Source organism: Macrotis lagotis, chromosome 3 (assembly GCF_037893015.1).
Source record: "Macrotis lagotis isolate mMagLag1 chromosome 3, bilby.v1.9.chrom.fasta, whole genome shotgun sequence".
NCBI classification, from domain to species: Eukaryota; Metazoa; Chordata; class Mammalia; order Peramelemorphia; family Peramelidae; genus Macrotis; species Macrotis lagotis.
In genome coordinates this window covers 14,746,560-14,767,673 of record NC_133660.1, presented here as the reverse complement: position 1 = coordinate 14,767,673, position 21,114 = coordinate 14,746,560, and the positions used below count along the sequence as shown (strand labels likewise).

Here is a 21,114-nt window from a genome sequence, read left to right as displayed (position 1 = left end):
AAGAGAAATTTGAAAAAATATGTAAAATGCTGAATTTTTTGGCATTTTTTTTGTTCTGGTAAACATAACTTTTTCATAAAAATGTTATGTCAACAGGTAATGGGTTCATTATTATTTTAAACTAATCAGTTTTAACTTATAAAACAGAAATGTTGATAGAACCCACATAAATAAAAGATCAATAATTTTAAGGAATAGAAAGAGGTCTCAAACAAAAAGGTTGAGAACCACTGTTGTGAATGTATACATTGGTTTATATGGCTTCTGAGTCCCCTTCAACTCTGTGACTTCAATATAACTTTTAGAAAATTTTTTTGTTTATTTGAGTTCACTTAAGATATGAATAGAACACTTATTATGGTAAAAGTATAAACACAATTTTTTTCTTTTGGTGTTTGAGGATTTTCTCTTTTATTCTTCTTTTAATATTACAAAATCCAGCATTTTATTACCATGCTTCATCCCAGCATTAGACTTGGTTGTACTAGGATGAAAAGGAATTCCACCATAAGAATATCCATAGGGAGCAAAGCCATATCCTAAAAAGGCAAAGGAAATAAAAGATGTCATCATTATTATTTTTAGTCAAAAGTCAAAATGGCATATTTCTTCTACTATCAACAGGACTTATTCTTGGGATGAAGGTTGTACCTCTACCGTAAGTCAGAAAATTTTAGAAATTTGGGAGAAAAGATAGGCATTGTCACCAGTTCCACTTTTATAGAATTTCTGATCTTCCACTGTTGCATTAAACTTGGAGATACTTAATCCTGGGAACCTTCTAGGCTCCTATTTCTTCCAATATCAAGAGAAGATGAGGATCAAACTATCATACTACCACTAACTACTTGGTGGGGGTTATTGTGAAGAAAACAGAAAACTCTGGAAATTGTAAAATATTAATTGTGAGCTACCTTTCTGGGGTTTAGGAGTTGTATATGTATGTATGGGGTGGGGGGAAGGGAAGAAAGGTGACTCAATTCTTGAATAATTAAAAAGACATGTTAAGGGTAGGTTATAATAGCCTTAATCCAAACATCTTTAATCTAAAGGAAGATCTACAATATTGCATGGGGCATGCAGAATGAGAATCAGATTGACACACCAATTTAACCTAGAGCTTTATTCCGTAGGAAAAGAATATTTTACCCCAAGCAAAATACCCTGAGCCCATAGACTAAATGAGCTCTCATCAAAAGGAAAAACAAATTTAGTATGTACTGAAAAATAGAACTGGTTATAGAACATGTATTTTCTAATAAACTGGACTGGAGGAGGTACAGTGGGGAAATGTAGTCTACATCCAAACTAATAATAGGGATACACTGGATGGTATTCTTACCTGGGCCGGCACTTGTGCTTCCACCACCTCCACCACCACCACCACCGTACATCCCTCCTCCTCCTGCTCCAGCACCACTCCCACCGCCAAAACTATCTGAAAAATTAGGCATGAGCTTTTGCCGTTTTCTTTGAACTTCCTCTTTATCTGTGAGAGAGACAGACAGACAGACAGACAGACAAACCAAAGTGGAAAAAAAAAAGGATTGAATTTATTGATACCAGGAGCCACAAAAAAAAAAAATCAACTCTAAATATATTTTTAAACATTTTAAAGGGAAATTGAAAGTACTTACACAGAAGAGACACTAGATTTCAAGAAGCACTTATTAGTTCCAAAGAGTAACCAAATTGTGCAATAGATAAAATGATACCACAAGAAAGTACACACCCAAATCCAAGAACCCACAATGGTCCACAACTCTCTTTGTCAGAATTTCTAACTTTCCCTTAGTTACTAGAATGAATGGGAGTAGAAAGTTTGGAAAAAATTAAGCCATTGTTGATTTTTTCTTTCCTTTTTGTTTTAAAGGCAGAATGGAACACAAGTAACCTGTCATTTTTTTGTTCCTCAAGGAGACTGAAGCTACACTTAAATAGGGGTGTTTGATTTGTGGTAGGATTCAGGTCAACTGAATAGCCACACTGAGTCTGGCTCCCAAATGGAGACTCTGGAGAGGGACCTCCAAGCTGCCAGAGGACAGAGGGAGCCCAGGTGGAAAGAGAGCAAGTCAAAGCTCCCTTAGCATTCAGGCCAGGATTGGTGACATTGCTCTCTCCTTAAACAAACAGCAAAAGACTGGATCTGTGATTTCACACAGTACTCCCTCAGCACTGGCTCTAAAACTCAGAGCCACCATGGACACCAAGGAGGAGTTAAGTGATTTACCCAGGGTCACACAGCCTGGATGTGTCAGAGACCAGACCTGAATTCAGGTCTTCTGACTCTGAGGCAGGCTCTCTATCCATATTCTAAATTGCCTTTCAGTACAGCTAGATCGTATCCCAGTGCACAGAGCAATGAGCCTGGAGCCGATAAGAGTTGAGGTGAGAGCCAGAATCAGACACTTGCTAGCTGTGTGACCCTGGGCAAGTTGCTGAACCTTATTTGCCTCAGTTTCCTCATCTGTTAAATTAGCTGAAGAACAAAAATGGCAAAATCACTCTAGGTTATCTGCCAAGAAAACTCCAAATGGAGCCATGAATAGTTAGAAAAGACTGAACTACAAAATGATGATTGTGATTGACTTCTGATGATTGTTATTATTACTTCTTTAAAGCAAACTAATCAATATAGCAATCATCTTCTACATGTCACTACTATGTTAACTGCTAGAGAAATAAGGAGGTATCACACAATATTTGGGCTCCAATGAGTTTATAGTCTGATTTGAGAAGAAGAGATAATCAATACAAGTCCAAGTGAGTTGACATAAAATAAGAATTCAATGAAGAGAGGGTTCACTAAGAATTAGGTGTGGTCAGGGAGACTTCACATTCAATGGGATGATATTAAAGGCAGCTTAGATTGAAGAATAAAAAAAAACTGGTTTAGGAAGATAAATCAGATAGTAGTATGCACAGCAGACCTGGGTTCAGATCCTGATTCCCCTCACTTATTATTTGCATAACCTTAATCAAATCCTAACTTCCATGGTCTAATTTTTCATCCATCATCTGATGGTTGGAGTAAACGATTTTGATCCCTTATAGGTTGAGATCTATGCTTGTATGAAGACTAGTAGGATGGAGTGAATGAGAAGGGAAGAAACTGAGAAGGTAAAGGGGACCTAGACTAACATGGAGGAATTGGAATGGAAAGAAAAGGAAGGGAAGCAGATACTGACCTAGACATGTGGGGGGCAGTCAGGAATGGATGTACAGATTTGTCCATTTATAGTATGAGGGAGAGCTGGATTTGAAGAAAAAGTGAGGATCTCAATTTTATACATTTTGGGATTGAAGTAACAATTCCTGTGGAATACTGGAGATATTGACTAGAGACTCAGGATTAAGGGGATGAAAATGAAGATGAAGTAAGGGACTTCTGACTTCCAATTAATAATCTTGAAGAAAGCTGTGTCAGTAGAATGTTGCAAGAAAGAAGATTGTAGATGAATAGAAAAGGAGAGACAAGAAAATGAGACTGGTTTAAAGGGAGATAGCCAAACAAATAGTTGGTCCATCTATCCATCCTTCCTTCCTTCCTCTTTCTTTCTTGCTTTTTTTTGAAATGATAGGAGAAATGGAGATACATTTGTAAGCAGCAGAAAAAGAACCACTGAAGGATCTAATGAAGTACAGAAGCTGGCTGGGGGAGGAATACAGAGGATGGATCCTTGGAAAGGAGTGGGGGAGAATGAGATGAAAAAAGAAAGATGGCTTAAGTCATGATAACACATGAAGTATAGAGGAAAGAGCAAAAATTGAATTATAAAGGAAGGTTTCCTTCTGGTTCCTGAAGTCTTTAGGAAATGAGAATGATGATGATGATTTTTAAAATGAAGCCCAGATATTTTAAGGGATTGCTTCAAGAGGAAAGGATCCAGGGCTGGCCAACTTTTGAGGAAATAAACCACCTGTAGAAACCTCACTGATGTATAATTTTAGAGATGAGTAAACCTGGCTCTGGGGAAGTTCACTTCACACTTTCAATGTGATTTCACAACTTTTGATGGGTTTGTTGATTTCCCCCTAAATTTTGTCATGATGAACTAAAAGTCCAATTTATTACTCATCTTAGATTTTGGTGTTTACACATCATAGTGCTCTGGTCCTTGACCTTAGGTAGAAGAGCCTAAAGAACAAGATAGAAGTATCTATCATTGAGTCAATTCTATACAATAGATGGAGACTCAAAGGACACACCAGTAGGAGTTTGAGTTTTCTTATGCATTTTGCTTAATTTACATTTTGCTTTAATTTATTATCAGATGTATTTTGCCTGAAAAGTTGGAAATTTGGAGGCAATTTTAAAAAATAAAATGAATTCCCTACCAAACTCTTAAATTTCATAACAAATGGCTGATTTATTTCAACTACAAGCAATTCACACAATAAATTGCATATAATCAACCTCATTTTATTCACAGACCATCATTCTGAGATTGAATATAAAAACATAGTTTTTCCTAGAACTAGACTTGTTTATTCAGTCTCATTTCATCTCTCTGAAAAGCATATTAAAGGAATGAATTATTGTGAAAAATCACATATACCCATCTTGAAAATAATCTTTATGGTTAGGGAATCAAAGAAATTATGGAAATATCAGACTCATATAAAACTTTATAGATATCATTTAGGCCAATACCATAAAGGCTGAGAGACTAAGTGATTTTTCTAAGGTTGCACACAGCAAGTTAAAGAAAAGCGCCAAGTCTCCTGGTTTTCTTTTTACATTATGATGGGGATTTTCCTCTCTCCTCAAACACCCTAGGCTTCCTTTAGTAATCTTTTACAGATCAGGTAACCATCATTTTAGTAAAAAATTGTTTTTTGAAACTCTTTTCAGTCAATATTATCTTTTATGGTAACTCAATTTCTAAATGATTTCTAAAACAGAACAAGCAGCAAAAAATAATGGTGGATCTATAGTTATTAAGTCCTGAATTCAAATAAGACTTCAGAAACTTACTGACTAGTGACCTTGTTGAAGTTGTTGAGTCCCTTTCTGGACTCCTCAATTTTCCCCCAGGTGAGTGCTGGAGGGATGGGAGACAAGAAAGACAAGTTCTCCCTTTGTGCACCAAGGTCTCCATTTATTTACCAAAATACAAGTGCTTAAATACATTTCCCAGTCTCTAACTCCCACTCCCGTGGCACTTAGTAAAACAAGGCTCTGGTGCTCAAGGACACCAGGTGATGAAGGTTCACAGCACTCCCACACAATAGTCGTATTTGTAAAAGAAGACATAAATTCTAGCTATTATTGTTTTTCTTCAGACCTTTTCTCTCTCGACTTTATAGGGTACTCTTTGCTCTAGTGCACTGATTCTTAAAGTCTATATTCATCCACAATCATATAAAGTTTGATCATATATCTCTCAACTTTTGTTTTCAGTTTGGCTATTTTTATTCCTCCTCCATACATTCCTTTTATGATTTTTTGTTGTCCTTTCTGATGCTTGTCTATTCCCCTTAAATCTTTCTTAAATTTAACAACTAGAAATGCACACAATATTCCAAGAGTATTTGTATGAATTGATGTCATTGTAGGATGATGTTTTGTATGCAGGTGTTCATACACACATATTGTGCTCTCTCTGTCTGTCTCTGTCTCTCAAATTTTTGACAATATTTCTCCAGTCCATAACAGAGATCATGTGCTCTAAAAACAAACCCAGCCTCTGGCACAAACTCAAATCACAAATAGCCTTGGTGTGTTTTCTACATCTCTCTAGACTTAACACTGCCTGATAATTATGAGTCAAAGGTTTGGACCCAAGCAAAGAAACAAAAACCTTAAGGGTTGAGAGCCCAGTATCCTAATAGTATAATAGTAACAATTTCTCTCTTTTCATTTTCATCAATCAAACTCAACTGTACTTTCCTGCCTAGTTTCACAGTCAGGTGAGAATTTCCTCTTAAATCATATCAAACAAGCTAATATTTATAAAGCACCAAGTAGATGATAAATAAATGCTAGCTATTATATTGTTATCATTTGTAGGATTTCCCCACCCAGAGAATTTTAATATAATCTGCAACCTGGGAGATTTGACTATACACTTTCTCTTCCAGATAATTTATAAAAGTCTAGAACTAACCTTTAGAAAGTGTTTTGTTATCCAAAGGGGAAAAAAAAGTGTCTTTTTGCTTTTCCTCCTATATAATATTCCATTTCTTTTTCTGTGTTTTTCTTTTTTCAGTCTGTCCCTGGGTTACGATTGTAGACCCTCATCATTTCTGCCTTTTGGAATCCTCAGTCACCTTAAAAAATTCAAATAACCTCCATAAAAATGTCACCTCCTTCCTACATAAGGCCTATCCAGATTCCTGCTACTGCTAGTACTACCATTTCTCCTTTCCATTCCCCTTCTAAAATTACCAAGAATTTATTTTGTGTATGCAAGCAACTATATACTCAAATGTACCAGTAATCTTATCAGTCTAGGAACTCCCCTCCAACACCACTCATCCATTCCTGCCCAGTCTGTACAACTGTCCTCTATGGCTTCCCCAAAAATTTGCCACAGGAGTACCACTCAATGTGCTGGAGGTCATCCTTGCTGTATTCTTTAACAATAACTAAAAATGGTTTATATATTTATTATCATGCATTTTATATTGTTAGATAACATTTATATCATTTCATATTATATAGTTGTTGTTATTATTATGATTCTTATTAATACCTGTTATGTATTTGGGAAAAATATACCACAAACCCTTGAAATATCAAATAAGCTTGGACAATGTAATAAAATTAAAATTGACTTAATATGGAAATACCAATACAGCATTTTTTTTTTGACTCAGGTCTGAAAATGGACACCTGGATTCCAGGGAATTGATAAATATGAAACTCAGACAGATATTATATTTATGTCTTAGAGGAACCATCATAAGAGATAAAAATAGCTTACCTTTAATTTCTGGGTAGTACAGAAAAGGCTTCGGCTCACTGGTTTCCAAGTCAGATTTGCGCCGAAGCTGGACAAATACAGAAGCTGGCTTGGTAATGTTGATATCTTTATACTTTGGAGTTTTGAATACGATGGCAAACTACAAGACAAAGAGATACAAGCCTTATTTAGGATAGGGATGGGTGGCCTCTCTCTCTCTCTCTCTCTCTCTCTCTCTCTCTCTCTCAGTACATTATTTTTGGACTAAAAAAAAGATATTTTAAATGACCAATATAGTCTGATTTATATAGCTCATTTCCCCCCCCCCCAGTGTTTTAAAATTAGTCATGCACATGAAAATAAATTTAACACCTATAAGATGATACAATAAATGAGCAGCTCTTTCTTTCCCTCATCCATATAAGCCATAAGAGCCTGCTATATGACTACTTTTAACAGTACTGATATATGATACCAGACACTTACTAGCTTTGTGACTCTGGATAAATCACTTGACTTGTTTGCCTCAGTTTTGCCATCTGTAAAATGAGGCAATAGCAAACCACTCCAAGAAAATCCCAAACAAGGTGATAAAACTGGACAACAAATATTTATTGATAGGTTCAAGCAAGTCATCTTGTGAGAAGGGATCAACTTTGAGCAAACAAATAATTTTGACTATTATAAATATAAATAACTAAATTAACTACAAAGGACATATGAAGGAAGACACTATCTACATTCAGAGAAAAAAGTGATAAATAGAAGTATATATAGAATGATTTAAAATATATTTTATATAAACATAAAAATATTTTTGTCTAATAATAGTTGTCTCTAGTTTTGGGGTGAGGAGAGGGAAGAAAAAAGAAATTTTATGATAACTTTATTATATATTTAAAAGGAACAAAAATTATATATAAGAGACTTGCAGTTTCATGGGCAATCATCTTTTTTTGAAAATTATACTATGTTATAAAAATACTTGTTCCAGAAGTTAAAACTTTAAAAAAAGAGAGAGAACAAAGATTCATTGCCTATGACTCATCAAAGAAACAAACAGGTAGACATACCAAAGACTTGTCATAGGGTCTGAGACTCAGCAGTCTAAAGGGGACTTGTATGATTAATGATTTTCTGGGGGCAAAAAAAAAAAAGCCCCCACAGTTATTTCAAGTATTTTGACACAGGATTTAAATAAATGTGAGTAATCTAATTCTTTTTTGTGAAGACAAAGCACTAGATTTCACCTTGATAAACTGCTGATACTTATGTAGCAACTGAAAGATCACAGAATATTTCCTTAACAGCAACCCTATAAAAGAAGTACTGAAATTTTCAGACAAGGAAACTGAAGTTTGAAGAAGTTAAAGGATTTGGCACAAGGCCACAGAGCAAGTACCATCATAACTGAGACTAAAATCCATAAATTGAGATTCTAGGGTCATTATGCCTTTTAATTACCTCTAACTGCCTCTCAAAAATATATACAACAGCTATAATTTTGTTTCAATTGACAATTGGATTATGAGTTTCTTGACATTATTCATTTCTTCCTACTTTCATTTATTTTGCCTTTCTTTGTATCCCCAGGACTTAGTACAATGCTTCTACATACTGTAGGTGCTTAATAATGGCTCACTAACATAATCTGCTCATTCCTCCAATTTCTTTTCCTTATCTTAATTGATAACATTTCTAACACTACATCAAACAGCAGTGATATACCTCTCAAAAATATTAAAACATCTCTATACCTGTCTGTGAACATCTGTGGGAGAAAAATCTCCAAAGCCTTCCCAGAATCCACCATTCTCTTCTTCTTCATAAAATCGAATTTGGATGTCATCTATAAAAGAATTATATCTCTTTGTTGATTTTTTCAAGTGATATAATAAGATTTAAAATGAAGGAATTATATGGTTGGAAAGATATCATTTCAAAACATACCATAACCTATCTTTATTCTTGCAATGGTACCCTTGTTGTCACCTTTGAACAGTTGCTGCTTTCTCTTGGTAAAAGTCAACAGCCAAGGGAGGCTAGGTGCACTAGCCCTGGACTCAGGAGTACCTGGGTTCAAATCCGGTCTTGGACACTTAATAATTACCTAGCTGTGTGGCCTTGGGCAAGCCACTTAACCCCATTGCCTTGCAAAAACTAAAGTCAATAGCCAAGAAATTTCTGGAACAACTGCTGATACCTACTTATGCCCTTCCCTACACAGCAGGTGCCCAGAATGTTTGAGATCCACAGACTTTTTTTCTCCCCTATTCCATCTTTTCTCATCTTAGTTCCTCTTCTAAAGAAAAAAAAATAAAATTACATTAAAGTTTTGCTGTTAATTTTATTTTCCAATTTTACAATGAAGTTTTTGTCTTTTTGAAGATTTTGTAGTGACTGTCATACAGCTGGAAACAGATGACTACTACATCATCATTACTATTCACTGTAGGAGGGGTAAGAGGTGTAGGACAGTCGCTATTCATTCTGGAAAAAACTAAGGCCATAGATTACTAACATTTACAAAACATTTACAACAATTTCCATTTATTGCCTTTAGAATGTGACTATTCCTTGCTGAAAAATGCTTTGTTTGAAAGTAACAGGTTTGTTTGGGTGTGAAATTAGCAAGTGTTTTAAGGAATCTATGAAGACATAATCCTAGTTTCAAATTTCAGTCTCACAGGGACAACAGATATTGTTACTAAAACTTTTAAGAGTCTCCCAAAAGCTCCAACTGTTTGTTTAGCAAAGCAGCATGTGACTGGAAGTTTAAAAAAAAAGTCAATTGAGACTCAGTGTCTAGAAATAAAAGTTCTCCCAAAGTGTCCCAAGAAAGAAGATGTGCATTTTGTCTATAATCCATGAAGAACTATGAAGGAGAATACAGAGAGGGAAAAGGTGATATAAAACTCCTTCCTCACCAGAACTAAATAAATGATGTTATAAAGAAAACTTTAAAGACAATTCTAGGAAGGATTTGGGAAAAGTTGAAAGGCACAGCACATTTTAGGAAGACCATTTCCCGTGATTACCAAAGAGAAGCCAAAAATAATGGACTAAACTTATTTAATTAGAGATTGAATTTGAATTTGGCTATTATGCTAAGGAGAAATATGACAGTTCTGAAGATATCTGAACCACTGTCTAGAAAAGTACAGGAATGGGGTGAAACTAAGCTTCCAGACAAGTAAAAGAGGAATCATATGCTGTTGTACTGATCTACAGTTGGGACACTATTCATAGCCACAGTATTATATAGTTACCTAAGTCTTTGCTAATCATTATTCTCATTTGTTAACAAATTGCTCTGTAATTTAATATATTTACTTAGTTATAGGGAAATAAAAGAAAATACAAATGGGCAAGTTTTCTCTAGTCCATTAAATCATTAGCATTAAATAAATTAGGGTGGAGTCTCACATAAATCAATTAGCTGATGAGAGATACTGAGATCATATTAATGAGAAAAAAATTTCACAAACATTATCTTGTATCACTGTAGAGTCCTAAAGGAAAGAACAAAATAAATGAACAAATTCGAAGGTTGGGGGAGACATTAAATTAAGATGTGATCAGACCCCAAATTCCATTTAATAAACATGATGCAAGCAGAATAAACCCACTGAAAATGAAAAAGAGATACAATTTGCTAAGCTATTAAATACCTCACAACAATGGTCAATATGAACTATATTCCATCTCACAGGCTCAGACATGTCCTCACCTTTCTGAACTTTATCACAAAGAAGATAAATCTCCTCCCCTCCAGTCACACAGCCCGCGGTCCTGTCCATTCTTACAATCTTCAAGTTCGAGGCATTGGGAGCTTCTGTTGACAGAACAAATGGTAACAAAATGACAGTTTAGCCTAGCTTTCAGGAGGCTCCACATAGGACAAAGCCCCTTTTGAACAGAGGTTAAGAATTTCAAGAATATTATGTTTAAAAACATATGTTTGGGGGGCGGAGCCAAGATGGCGACAGGAAGGGATCCAGTCTTAGGAGCTCTCTGATAAAAACTCATTAAACTAAGGACTTTAACTAAACTTTCGAGAGACAGAACCCACAAAGGGACCCAGTGAGGCAGTTCTCCTGCTCAAGGTAACCTGGAAAAGAGCAGAGAGGCTCTGCTGCCCCGGGCCGGAGGGGCGGCCTGCCAGAGGGGTGGCCCGCCAGAGCCAAAGAACTTCAGCCTCCCGGAGGCAGCCCCAGGGTTCTGGGAGCCGCGGCTCACAGCAGCGGGGGAGTCTCCGGAGCTACACCCCAGGGAGCACCGGGCACAAAGTGGGGGAACAGCGAGGAACCTCTGCCAGAGCACGTGGAGCCCAGCCCTCGGGGCACACAGGGAGCAGTGGCCAGCACAGCCAAGTTCCAGGAACAGAAGCAGGTGGAGCCATAAGCAGGAGCCCCCAGGGCATGAGCCCATTGAGCTGAGGGAGGGGAGTGAAGAGAGACTGCAGAGTTCTGTCCTCTGCCCCTGGAACAGGACTCTGGGGCTCTGACCACATTCAGATCCTGATCCCAGTCTAGGCCCCCCCCAATAGAACAGCAGCCCCCCCCCCACCTCAGCCCTGTGGCAGAGGCGTGTGCTTATGGTCATTCACAGACCAGGAGGGAGGACAGAGCCTCACACACTAAGACCCTTGTGGGAGCATCCCAAAAGCTCAGGAAGCACCCCCCAAAAAACAGGCTCAGGCTGGGAAAATGAACAAAGAAACAAGAGGAAGACCATTGAGAAATATTTTGCAAATGAGACCAAGAAGGATCAAAATACTCAGTATGAAGATGAGGAAGCACAAGCTCCTGCATCTAAAGACGCCAAGAAAAACAGAAATTGGGCTCAGGCTATGACAGAGCTCAAAAAAGACTTTGAAAATCAAATGAGGGAGTTGGAAGGAAAACTGGGAAAAGAAAGGAGAGAGATGCAGGAAAAACATGAAAATGAAGTCAGCAGCTTAGTCAAGGAAATCCAAAAAAATGCTGAAGAAAATAGCATGCTAAAAACCAGCTTAGGTCAAATGGATAAAACAGTTCAAAAAGTTATTGAGGAGAAGAATGCTTTAAAAAGCAAAATTGGCCAGATGGAAAAAGAGATAAGAAAACTCTCTGAGGAGAATAAATCCTTCAGGCAAAGAATAGAATTCAGGGAGATGGATGAATTTACTAGAAATCAGGAATCAATACTTCAAAACCAAAAAAATGAAAAATTAGAAGAAAATGTGAAATATCTCATTGAAAAAACAACTGATATGGAAAACAGGCTTAGGAAAGATAATTTGAAAATTATTGGAATACCTGAAAGTCATGATCAGGAAAAGAGCCTTGACATCATTTTCAAAGAATTACTACAGGAAAATTGCCCTGATATTCTAGAAGCAGAGGGCAAAATAGAAATGGAGAGAATCCACCGATCCCCCCGAGAAAGAGATCCCAAAAAAACCAACCCCCAGGAATATTATAGCCAAGTTCCAGAACTCCCAAGTCAAAGAGAAAATGTTACAAGCAGCCAGAAGAACACAGTTCCTATATCATGGAGCTGCAGTCAGGATCACACAGGACTTAGCAGTAGCTACATTCGAAGCTCGTAGGGCTTGGAATACAATATACCGGAAGGCAAAAGAGATTAGAATGCAGCCAGGAGTGAACTGCACAGCATGGCTGGGTGTCCTCTTCCAGGGAAGGAGATGGATTTTCCATGAACCAGGGGAATTTCGAAGGTTCCTTTTGGAATGGCTGGAGCTGAACAGAGGGTTTGACCTTCAGATACAGGACTCAGGTGAAGCATGGAGATTAGAGGAGAGGGGGGAAATATGAGGGACTTAATGAGGATGAACTGCATGGATAGAAAAATGATACTGATAATATTCATATGAACCATCTCAGATAATAGAGCAGGTAGAAGGATCTTTTGTAGTTGAAGCACAGGAGAAAGCTGAATTCGAAGATAAAATATGGTGTAAAAATGGAGTCAATAAGAAAAAAAAGGGAAATGGATTGGGAGAAAGAAAAAGGAGAGGGGGAATAGTCCAAAATATTTCACATAATAAGATTTGTTTTATTACAATGAGCTATTGCAATGATATGGAGGGGGGGAGGCAAGGGGGAATGAGGGAACCTTTGCTCTCATCAGAGATGGCTGGGAGAGGAGGCAGCAAATATACTCAATGGGGTATAGATGTCTGGAGTAAGAAGGAGGGGGGAGCAGGGGGAAGGGGTGGGGATGTGAATGGAGGAGGAGGAGGAGAGGATGGACCATGGGGGGACAGTGGTCAGATATAACACATTTTCTTTTTTTACTTCTTGCAAGGGGCTGGGATTGGATGGCCTGCCCGGGACCATAGGGCCAGGTGGATTTTGGGCCTAAGGGGTGGTATGGGGGCTCAGGGCTTCTTGGCCCCAGGACCAGGGATCTGTCTGCTGCATCACTCAGCTACCCTACAGCAGAGTCAGAGTGAAAGGAGAGAGAAAATATAGTACATGGTGGTGGAGAAATACAAAAGGAGGGAGTTGCGATCAGCAATGGCAATGTTGGAAAAATATGGAAGTAACTTTTGTGATGGACTTATAAAGAATGTGATCCACTCACGACAGAGTTGATGGTGTTGGAACAAAGACTGAAACGCATTTTTTGTTATTATTATTTGGGGGAGGGTGCAGGGCAAGTGGGGCTGGGTGGCCTGCTGGGCCACATAGCAGGATGATCATTGGGTGTCTGGGGCCGGATTCGGACCCAGGTGCTCCTGGCTCAAGGGCCAATGCTCTGTCTGCCACCCAGCCACCCCTACTATTATTACTATTTTATTTTATTTTGGGTCTTTTTTTCCCCTTCTTTTTGGTTTTTGCAGGGCAGTGGGGATCTGGTGGCTTGCATGTCACATGGCTGGGTGATTATTGGGTTTACGAGGCTGGGTATGGGCTCGGGTGCTCGTGGCTCCAGGGCTGTTGCTTCGTCCATTGCATCACCTGGCCATACCTACAATTATTACTATTATTTTTTTTAATTTTAATTTTTTTCTCCCCCCTTTACTTTTTTGCCCAAGCAAGTCTATCTATGTTCATGGGGGGGAGGGGTATCTTGTTAACTTGTAAACAAGTATATTTTATTAATGTAAAGAAAAACATTTGTACAAAATGAGAATAAAAAATAAATTAAAAAAACATATGTTCACCTAAGATATTTTATGGTTAAGAATAACAAAATGAAATGTCAGAGTTCAATCTATAATCACTTTATGAAGCATTTCTCAAGCATAAAGCACTGTGTCTCATGGCATTAGAAAAATGCAGTAATTTATTCATTTCCATTATACACCCATTAGGTAGGGCAGAGGAGGCTGGGGAGGTGCAGAGAGTGATTAAGTGATCTTAAGAGGCTGCCTTGTTCCAGTTCTTACCTTGGCTAAGTTTCTGAACCATCAGCCAACAAGTTTTTGTTGACGAGTTATTTTTCTTTCATGTCTTATTTGGTGTTTTCTTGGCAAAGATACTGGGGTGGTTAGCCATTTTCTTCTGTACAGATGAGGAAATTGAGGTAAACAGGGTAAAGTAACTTGATCAAGATTATACAGCTGCTAAGTTTGGAGCAAAGGATTTGAACTCAGGAAGATGGGTCTTTTTAATCCCAAGCCTGGCATTCTATCCATCATTCTATCCACCAAGTTCATCTAAAACCAAAAAGTTGCAATGCCAGCTATGTACATGACATTGTGCTGGCATATAGTATCTCTTCTACAAAAGGACTTTAAGGTTGATAGCACCTTAAAGTGTATTGAGGGAAAAAATTCAGTTAGAATTTGACAATTCCTCTTCTCAAGTAAAGGAAAACAGAAATGTTATTTTTCCCTCAAACTAAATTAAGATCTAGTGTGGTTAAGGACAAAGGTTTCAGTGTGGTAAATGGTATGATACAAAGCTTCCTTCTTTGCTCCCCAGCTGTGTTATATGGTTATCTCTAATAGAGAAGTCTTTGCCTTTTTAGAAACTCCAAGTTCCCTTTAAACCCATTATCAATAATGAGAGAAATCTGTCTATAGGACAATTTGAGGATAAGGACTTTTCTACTCAGTTCTAGTGCCACAAAATCTTGATGAGCCTACATATCTCTGAATGAATTTGGCTGACATATCTGCTTGGGTGACACCATCACCTTTTTGAAGGTCAAGTATAAACTTGGTGAGAGGTGTGGTTCTGGGGGAAAAAAACTTGTCTAAAAGTGATATGTTATAGACTGAAAGGCTTGCTTGAAGTCCAATTAAGTTGTCCTTAGTATTTTAATTCCATGGACATTTCTTGAGAACTCATTTGAATATACTGTCTCAAAGAAATACTGGCTAAAGAGGGGAAGGAAAGGGAACTAAACAATACTTTTCTCAAACCATCCTATTAGGATCCCAGAAGAAAATTGATGGTGCTTTCTTTCCCTGAAAGGACCAACAGAATCTCCTGCCAGATTTTTCTGTGGTACTGGCTGGACTGAATTCACACATCAAGAAAGCTTGATATTTCAGGGAAGAAGGTTGACATTTGCACATGAAGAACCAGATGAGGGAATGTGTACTCACTGCTGTCATAGATTGCATCTGAAACCACGGGTTCCAGTCTTCTGGTGAAGCTCCCTGTGCTGTCTGGAAGAAAAGCTGTGAACATCAGCCGGACTACACTGAGATCCATCTCTTTTGTCTGTTGGAGAGCCGCCTGTCGGATGATATCTTTTTCTCTATCTAGGAAAAAAATACAGCCAGGAAGGGGGAAGACATTTTAAATGTGATGCTTTTGGGCAGTCCCTTATGGATGTGAAAGCATATTCCAAAGCCTCACTGCAGTCTCCCTAGAAAATATTTAAGATGGAAATATTTCTGTTAATGGGGAAACTTAAAATACTGAATTTTTTTTAAAAAGGTGCAAATGTTGCCTTCATCTAAAGATCTTTTCTAGACTTTTTTACAGTTTATGAGTGTTTAAAAAAAACAGGAAAGACAGGCTTTCTTAGGGAAATGGATTCAACATAAAAATCAAACCTTTGAACAAGGAGAATCATTTGTCCAATTAAAACCATTGCCTTCTGGACAGCTAGGTGGCGCAGTAAATAGAACACCAGTCTTGGAGTCAGGAGTACCTGGGTTCAAATCTGACCTCAGACACTTAATGATTACCTAGCTGTGTGGCCTTGGGCAAGCCACTTAACCCCATTGCCTTGAAAAATCTTAAAAAAAAAAACCCCAAAAAACAAAAAAACCATTGCCTTCCCCAGGCCTTGCTTCAGGAAAGATGAAGATATTGATCAAAGGGAGATAAGGTCTCCATTAATTACTCCAGGAAAACACTTGAGGGGAATGTCAAGGGAAGACCTGAATAGTTACTATTGTTCTGGAATGGTAAATCAAAGTTATTTTAATATATTATGTCATTCTTCTTTGATCAAAACTCCTCAAAATACTGGGGTGGAGGCCTGGGAGAGGGAAGGATTATGCTTCTTTGGATATTTTTCTCATTAAGCTAGAAATGTGTGGATTTAAAATAAAGTTAAATTAAATAGTTTCTGGAAGATATGCCTAAAACAGAATAACTAAAGAAAGTAAATATAAAAGTTCCAACTCAATGGTATTCCTCATAAACTTTGCATCTTCATATCTCCTATGTAAATTAATTTTCCTATTTGGTTCTTGTCTCTCATATGAAAAGAGCAAAATGACATTTACTATGTTAGAGACAAGTTAGTGTCTGATTGTAGCTGATTAGACCAATATGAGCTTGGAAAGCCTCTACCACAAGTTGGGCCCAAATAATTCACGCAAACATTTGAGCGATATTCTCTAAATCTCCACATCTTAGTTTTTAAAACTACTTCAATTCTGCTCTAGCATAGAGTACAGCATAAATTCGAATTTTCCTGTATGTTCCTATAGGAAGAGCTAGTATTTTGATCACACCTGAAAAGAATTTTAAATACATTATTTCATTTAAGCATCACAAATTAAGGACATAAAAGACAATCAGTGTTAGTCCATTTTACAGAAGCTCAGAAGTAGTATGTCCAAAGTTACGAAACTAGTGTCAGAGACAGGATTTGTATAATGATCATCCTGACTCCACAAAAATGAGAGCATTCAATTTAGAGTCAAAAGTCCTGAATTCAAATCCTGCTACTGTTACCAATCTTGAGAAAGATAAGTATTTAGGCATTTCCCCCCCCAGTTAACTCAATGTAGACTTAATGGTTAAATCAAGCTCTGACAATCTGTGATATTATACAAAATAACCAGCAGAAAACTATCCAAAAAGCAACATATCAGCCTTGAGTCTCCTCCTCTGACATCTACCACAAGAATTAAAAACAAAACCAGAAAGTAAAAATAGAATAAAGGTTAAAAAAAAAAGGAGAAAGAAATATTTACCTGTAAGTTGTCTTTCTCCACCACCTTCGGGTTGCAAATAGTTGAGTTCTGAATGTACTAAAAGTCCAGGATTGTATCCCCTTATACAGGCATCTGTCATCCGTGCTTCCAATGTTTCATATACTTTTTTCTTTGTCACATGAAGTATACCCAAATTGGCAAATCTTCAATAAAGATACACACACACACACACACACACACAAATCAAACAACCATTTGCTGCTGGAAATTGGTGCAATTCAAATAAGGTAAAATTACAAATTAATGAAGCAAGGGAATTTTAACTTTCATGGCATATTTCTCCCTTTTTCAAGAATTTAGAAATTTATTTCTAAGGTGCAATATTAAACAATTATAATAGGAAGATGTGATTATTGTTTTGGAGGGAAAAAAATCTCCCAAGGATCAGTTGGCAGGATTTGGGGCAGGCTTTATTTTGAATCTCACATTTCATTTTAGAGATTTGAGGACCAAAGATCTGAAACTGATTGTTATTAGAACCTGAGTTGCTCCATCTGTATTCAGGATTGAGTATGTAGAGTAAGGGTTTGAACTTTTTTTTCTATTGAAAAATGGGAATATGAATGGAAAACTAACATTGACACTTCATTCTAAGGGTTTACAAGGTATCTACCACAGATGTAGTATTTTCATCTCCAGTTTACATACAAACAAATCGAACTTAAGTGACTTTTCCTTGATATCACAACAAATGATGTGGTTACTTAGGAGCAACTTAATTTGATGGCTTCTACTAGAAAAATATAAAAGTCCTAATTATCTACTTTTCTCAATTAATGATAGGAAGTTTAAGACAGAAAAACAGATGAAGACCCAAAAAAGAGATGTAAGATACTGAGGATACACAAAAATACAGAGATATATAGTAACAAAAAGATATCCATATGCAGAAGAAAGACTGCTACACAGAGACTGGAAGAAAACCAAAAGCAGAGACTTTAAAAAAAAGCAATATATAGAGTGAGCTTGTAGATCATTAGGATATTGCTGCAATATCAAACAGTACTGATACTGATTCATATAAATTAGTACTGATTTGCCCATTTTTCCTGGGGTTAGATTTTAGAAGAATCATGAATTCGTTTTTAATCAATACAGCTGAATTGATTTACATTTTATTTTATTCATTTAGAAACATTATTCTGAGAAGGGGTTAATAGTTATTATCAGACCACCAAAGAGGTCCATGACCCAAAGGAGGTCAAGAATTCCTGCCCAAACCAAGTTCTTTTGATATCAATATCACTGCCAAAATTGAAAAAAAAAAACAACAAATTATTTAAATTTGTGAGAATAATAGAAATTACAGTTGGTGTAAATGGTAAATGGATTTGAAGAGACAGGGAAGAAAGTCAAAGTTTTTGAAAAAAACAAGCTTTAAATCATTAATAATTAAAGAAATGCAAATTAAAGTAACTCTGATTCTCTAATTTATTCTCATCATATTGGAAGAGGTGACAAAAAAAGGAAAATGACAAACTTTGGAGGACTGCCCCAAAATTGTCATACTGATGTAGTTAGTTGGTAGAGTTCTAAACTGATATCACTATGTTGGAAATTAATATGAACTATATTCTCAAAGTGAAAAAAACTGTAAATACATTTTGACCAGGATTACCACTATTTGCCATATCCTAGATCATTCTATATGCCACTGTTAGATCTATCCAGAAATACCACTATATGCAATAATTAATTAGGTCATTCTATATGCCACTGTTAAGGTCTATACTCCAAAGAAATCAAAGATGGAGGAAGATGTCTTTTGTGTATAAAAATAGAGTAACTCTTTATAAGGATGGCAAAGATCTGGAAAATTATGGGAATATCCACACCTGGGAAATATTAGAGAATTTGTGTTATATAAATGTAATAGACTACTACTGTGTAGTAAGAAACAAGGAAGGAAATGGTTTTGAATTTTGAGATAGCTAGGCCTACGTTTGGAAACAGGAACATTTGAATTTGAATTTTGTCTTAGATATTTACTGACTCTATTACCCTGACTAAGTCACTGAGTTTCTCAGTTTCCACACCTAAGTCATAGCATTTTGGTAAGGATCAAATGAGCTAACATCTGTAAAGTACTTTGCAAACCTTAAAGAGGCATGTCTATATCATATTATTATTGCTGTTATTAATAATTGACTGAAACAGAATAGAGTAAGCCAAACAATGAAGATGATTTTATACCACAACACCAAGATGAAAAAGCAATTTTGAAAGACTTAAGAATCAAAACAGTCATCAGTCATGATTCCAGAGGCTTAATGATGCTGGAAAGAGGTCTGATGGAGATTATGGACTAATATACAGAAGGACACACACACACACAAATTTTTGAAAATGAAAGGAACAGATGATTAAAAAATAATTTTAAAAGGACTTGTGATTTTTAAAAAGAAATGCTGCTCTCAGTATAAACAGTAAGGAAAGGGTAGGAAATAGAATAATTTGCTATTAGGGAGAGCATTCTGAATGGCAGAAAACCTTACATCTAAAGAAACTCAACTGATTTTATATCAATTGAAAAACCCAGAAAACTAAACAATTTATTGAACCAGCAGGTTAACAACCCAACAAAGCTTCAAGCTGGGTCTGTTTTAGTTGGCCAATTTCAAAAAGCCAAAGGAAAGCAACTTCTGTCTTTTTATTTCTCGTTTTCTTCTAAAAGCCCAAAGAAATAAACCAAAAGAAAAAAAAAAGAATCAAAGTCCTTCAAATTAACCTGACAACATTCACAAAGATCTAACTGGTTGTTGAAAAGTAATAAAATTATTATTCCACTATGCTTTCGAAAATGGAAACCATTTCATCAATGACGATGAAAAAAGGTATCACAGACATTGTATAATTTCTGTTTTTAATAAATTAAAATGTTATTTATTTATTTAATCCAGGTCACTCTTCAAATTTTCTGTTGCCCAGGGCCTAAGTCTAACTTCTGAATCCAGAAGGAAGACCTAGAGAGAGATCCTCAATGGACTGAATAGCATAATTTCTCAGGAAGCTGACAAACTGAGGGAATCTTCAACTTCCATATATGCTTCATGTTTTGTTTTGTTTTTGTTTGTTTTTGCAAAGCAGGAAGGTTAAGTGACTTGTCCAAGGTCACATAGGTAATTGTTAAATGTCTGAAGCCACATATGAACTCCAGGACCAGTGCTCTATCCACTGTGCCACTTAGCTGCCCACATATTTCATTTAAAAAAAAATTCACCCTTTCCCCAATTAAGTCAAATTGGATTTGCCTGTAATATGACACAGACATATCTATGGTAAGTTTGTTCATTTTACTTTATTTTGCTTCAGGGGAAACAAAGAATCACAGAATTTTGTAGATAAAAGATTTTAGAGATAAACTATCTTAACATGAACACCTCTCCCACACAACCAGAACACAGGAATTTGGGAAGGAAGGACATCTGAGAACTTAGATGGGAAAAATTACATCTTTATTTTTAGTAATCTCTGACTGTAGAAATTTCTTCAATTATGAATTCTTTAAAAATCAGTTATACAGGGAAGGCTAGGTGACCTAGCCAATGAACAGAGCACTAGTCCTGGAGTCAAGAGGACCTAAGTTCAAATTTGACCCAAGACACTTAATACTTAGTCTTATGACTGTGGGCAAATCACTTAACCCCCATTGCCTTGCAAACCCCCCCCCACCAAAAAAAAAAGAAAAGAAAAAATATGTTATTTGGAGAAAGGTTTTATAGGTTTCATTAGATGGCCAAAGAGGTCCATGACAAAAAAAAGTTGAGAACCCTTGATCTAATCTAA

At 36.6% G+C, this 21,114-nt stretch overlaps 1 protein-coding gene across 2 annotated transcripts in view; it reads right to left on the bottom strand.

Annotated features, from left to right (window-relative positions):
• The window catches only part of NFKB1 (nuclear factor kappa B subunit 1), a 163,572-nt gene that overhangs the window by 25,193 nt on the left and 117,265 nt on the right, over positions 1–21,114 (bottom strand). For both annotated transcript variants that reach the window (XM_074228156.1, XM_074228157.1), the window contains 7 exons: positions 17,308–17,471; positions 15,475–15,633; positions 10,639–10,743; positions 8,666–8,757; positions 6,930–7,068; positions 1,343–1,489; positions 453–539 (listed from right to left, as the gene is read on the bottom strand). In XM_074228156.1, coding sequence (XP_074084257.1) covers positions 453–539; positions 1,343–1,489; positions 6,930–7,068; positions 8,666–8,757; positions 10,639–10,743; positions 15,475–15,633; positions 17,308–17,471 — 893 coding nt within the window. The remainder of the gene's footprint in view (positions 1–452; positions 540–1,342; positions 1,490–6,929; positions 7,069–8,665; positions 8,758–10,638; positions 10,744–15,474; positions 15,634–17,307; positions 17,472–21,114) is intronic.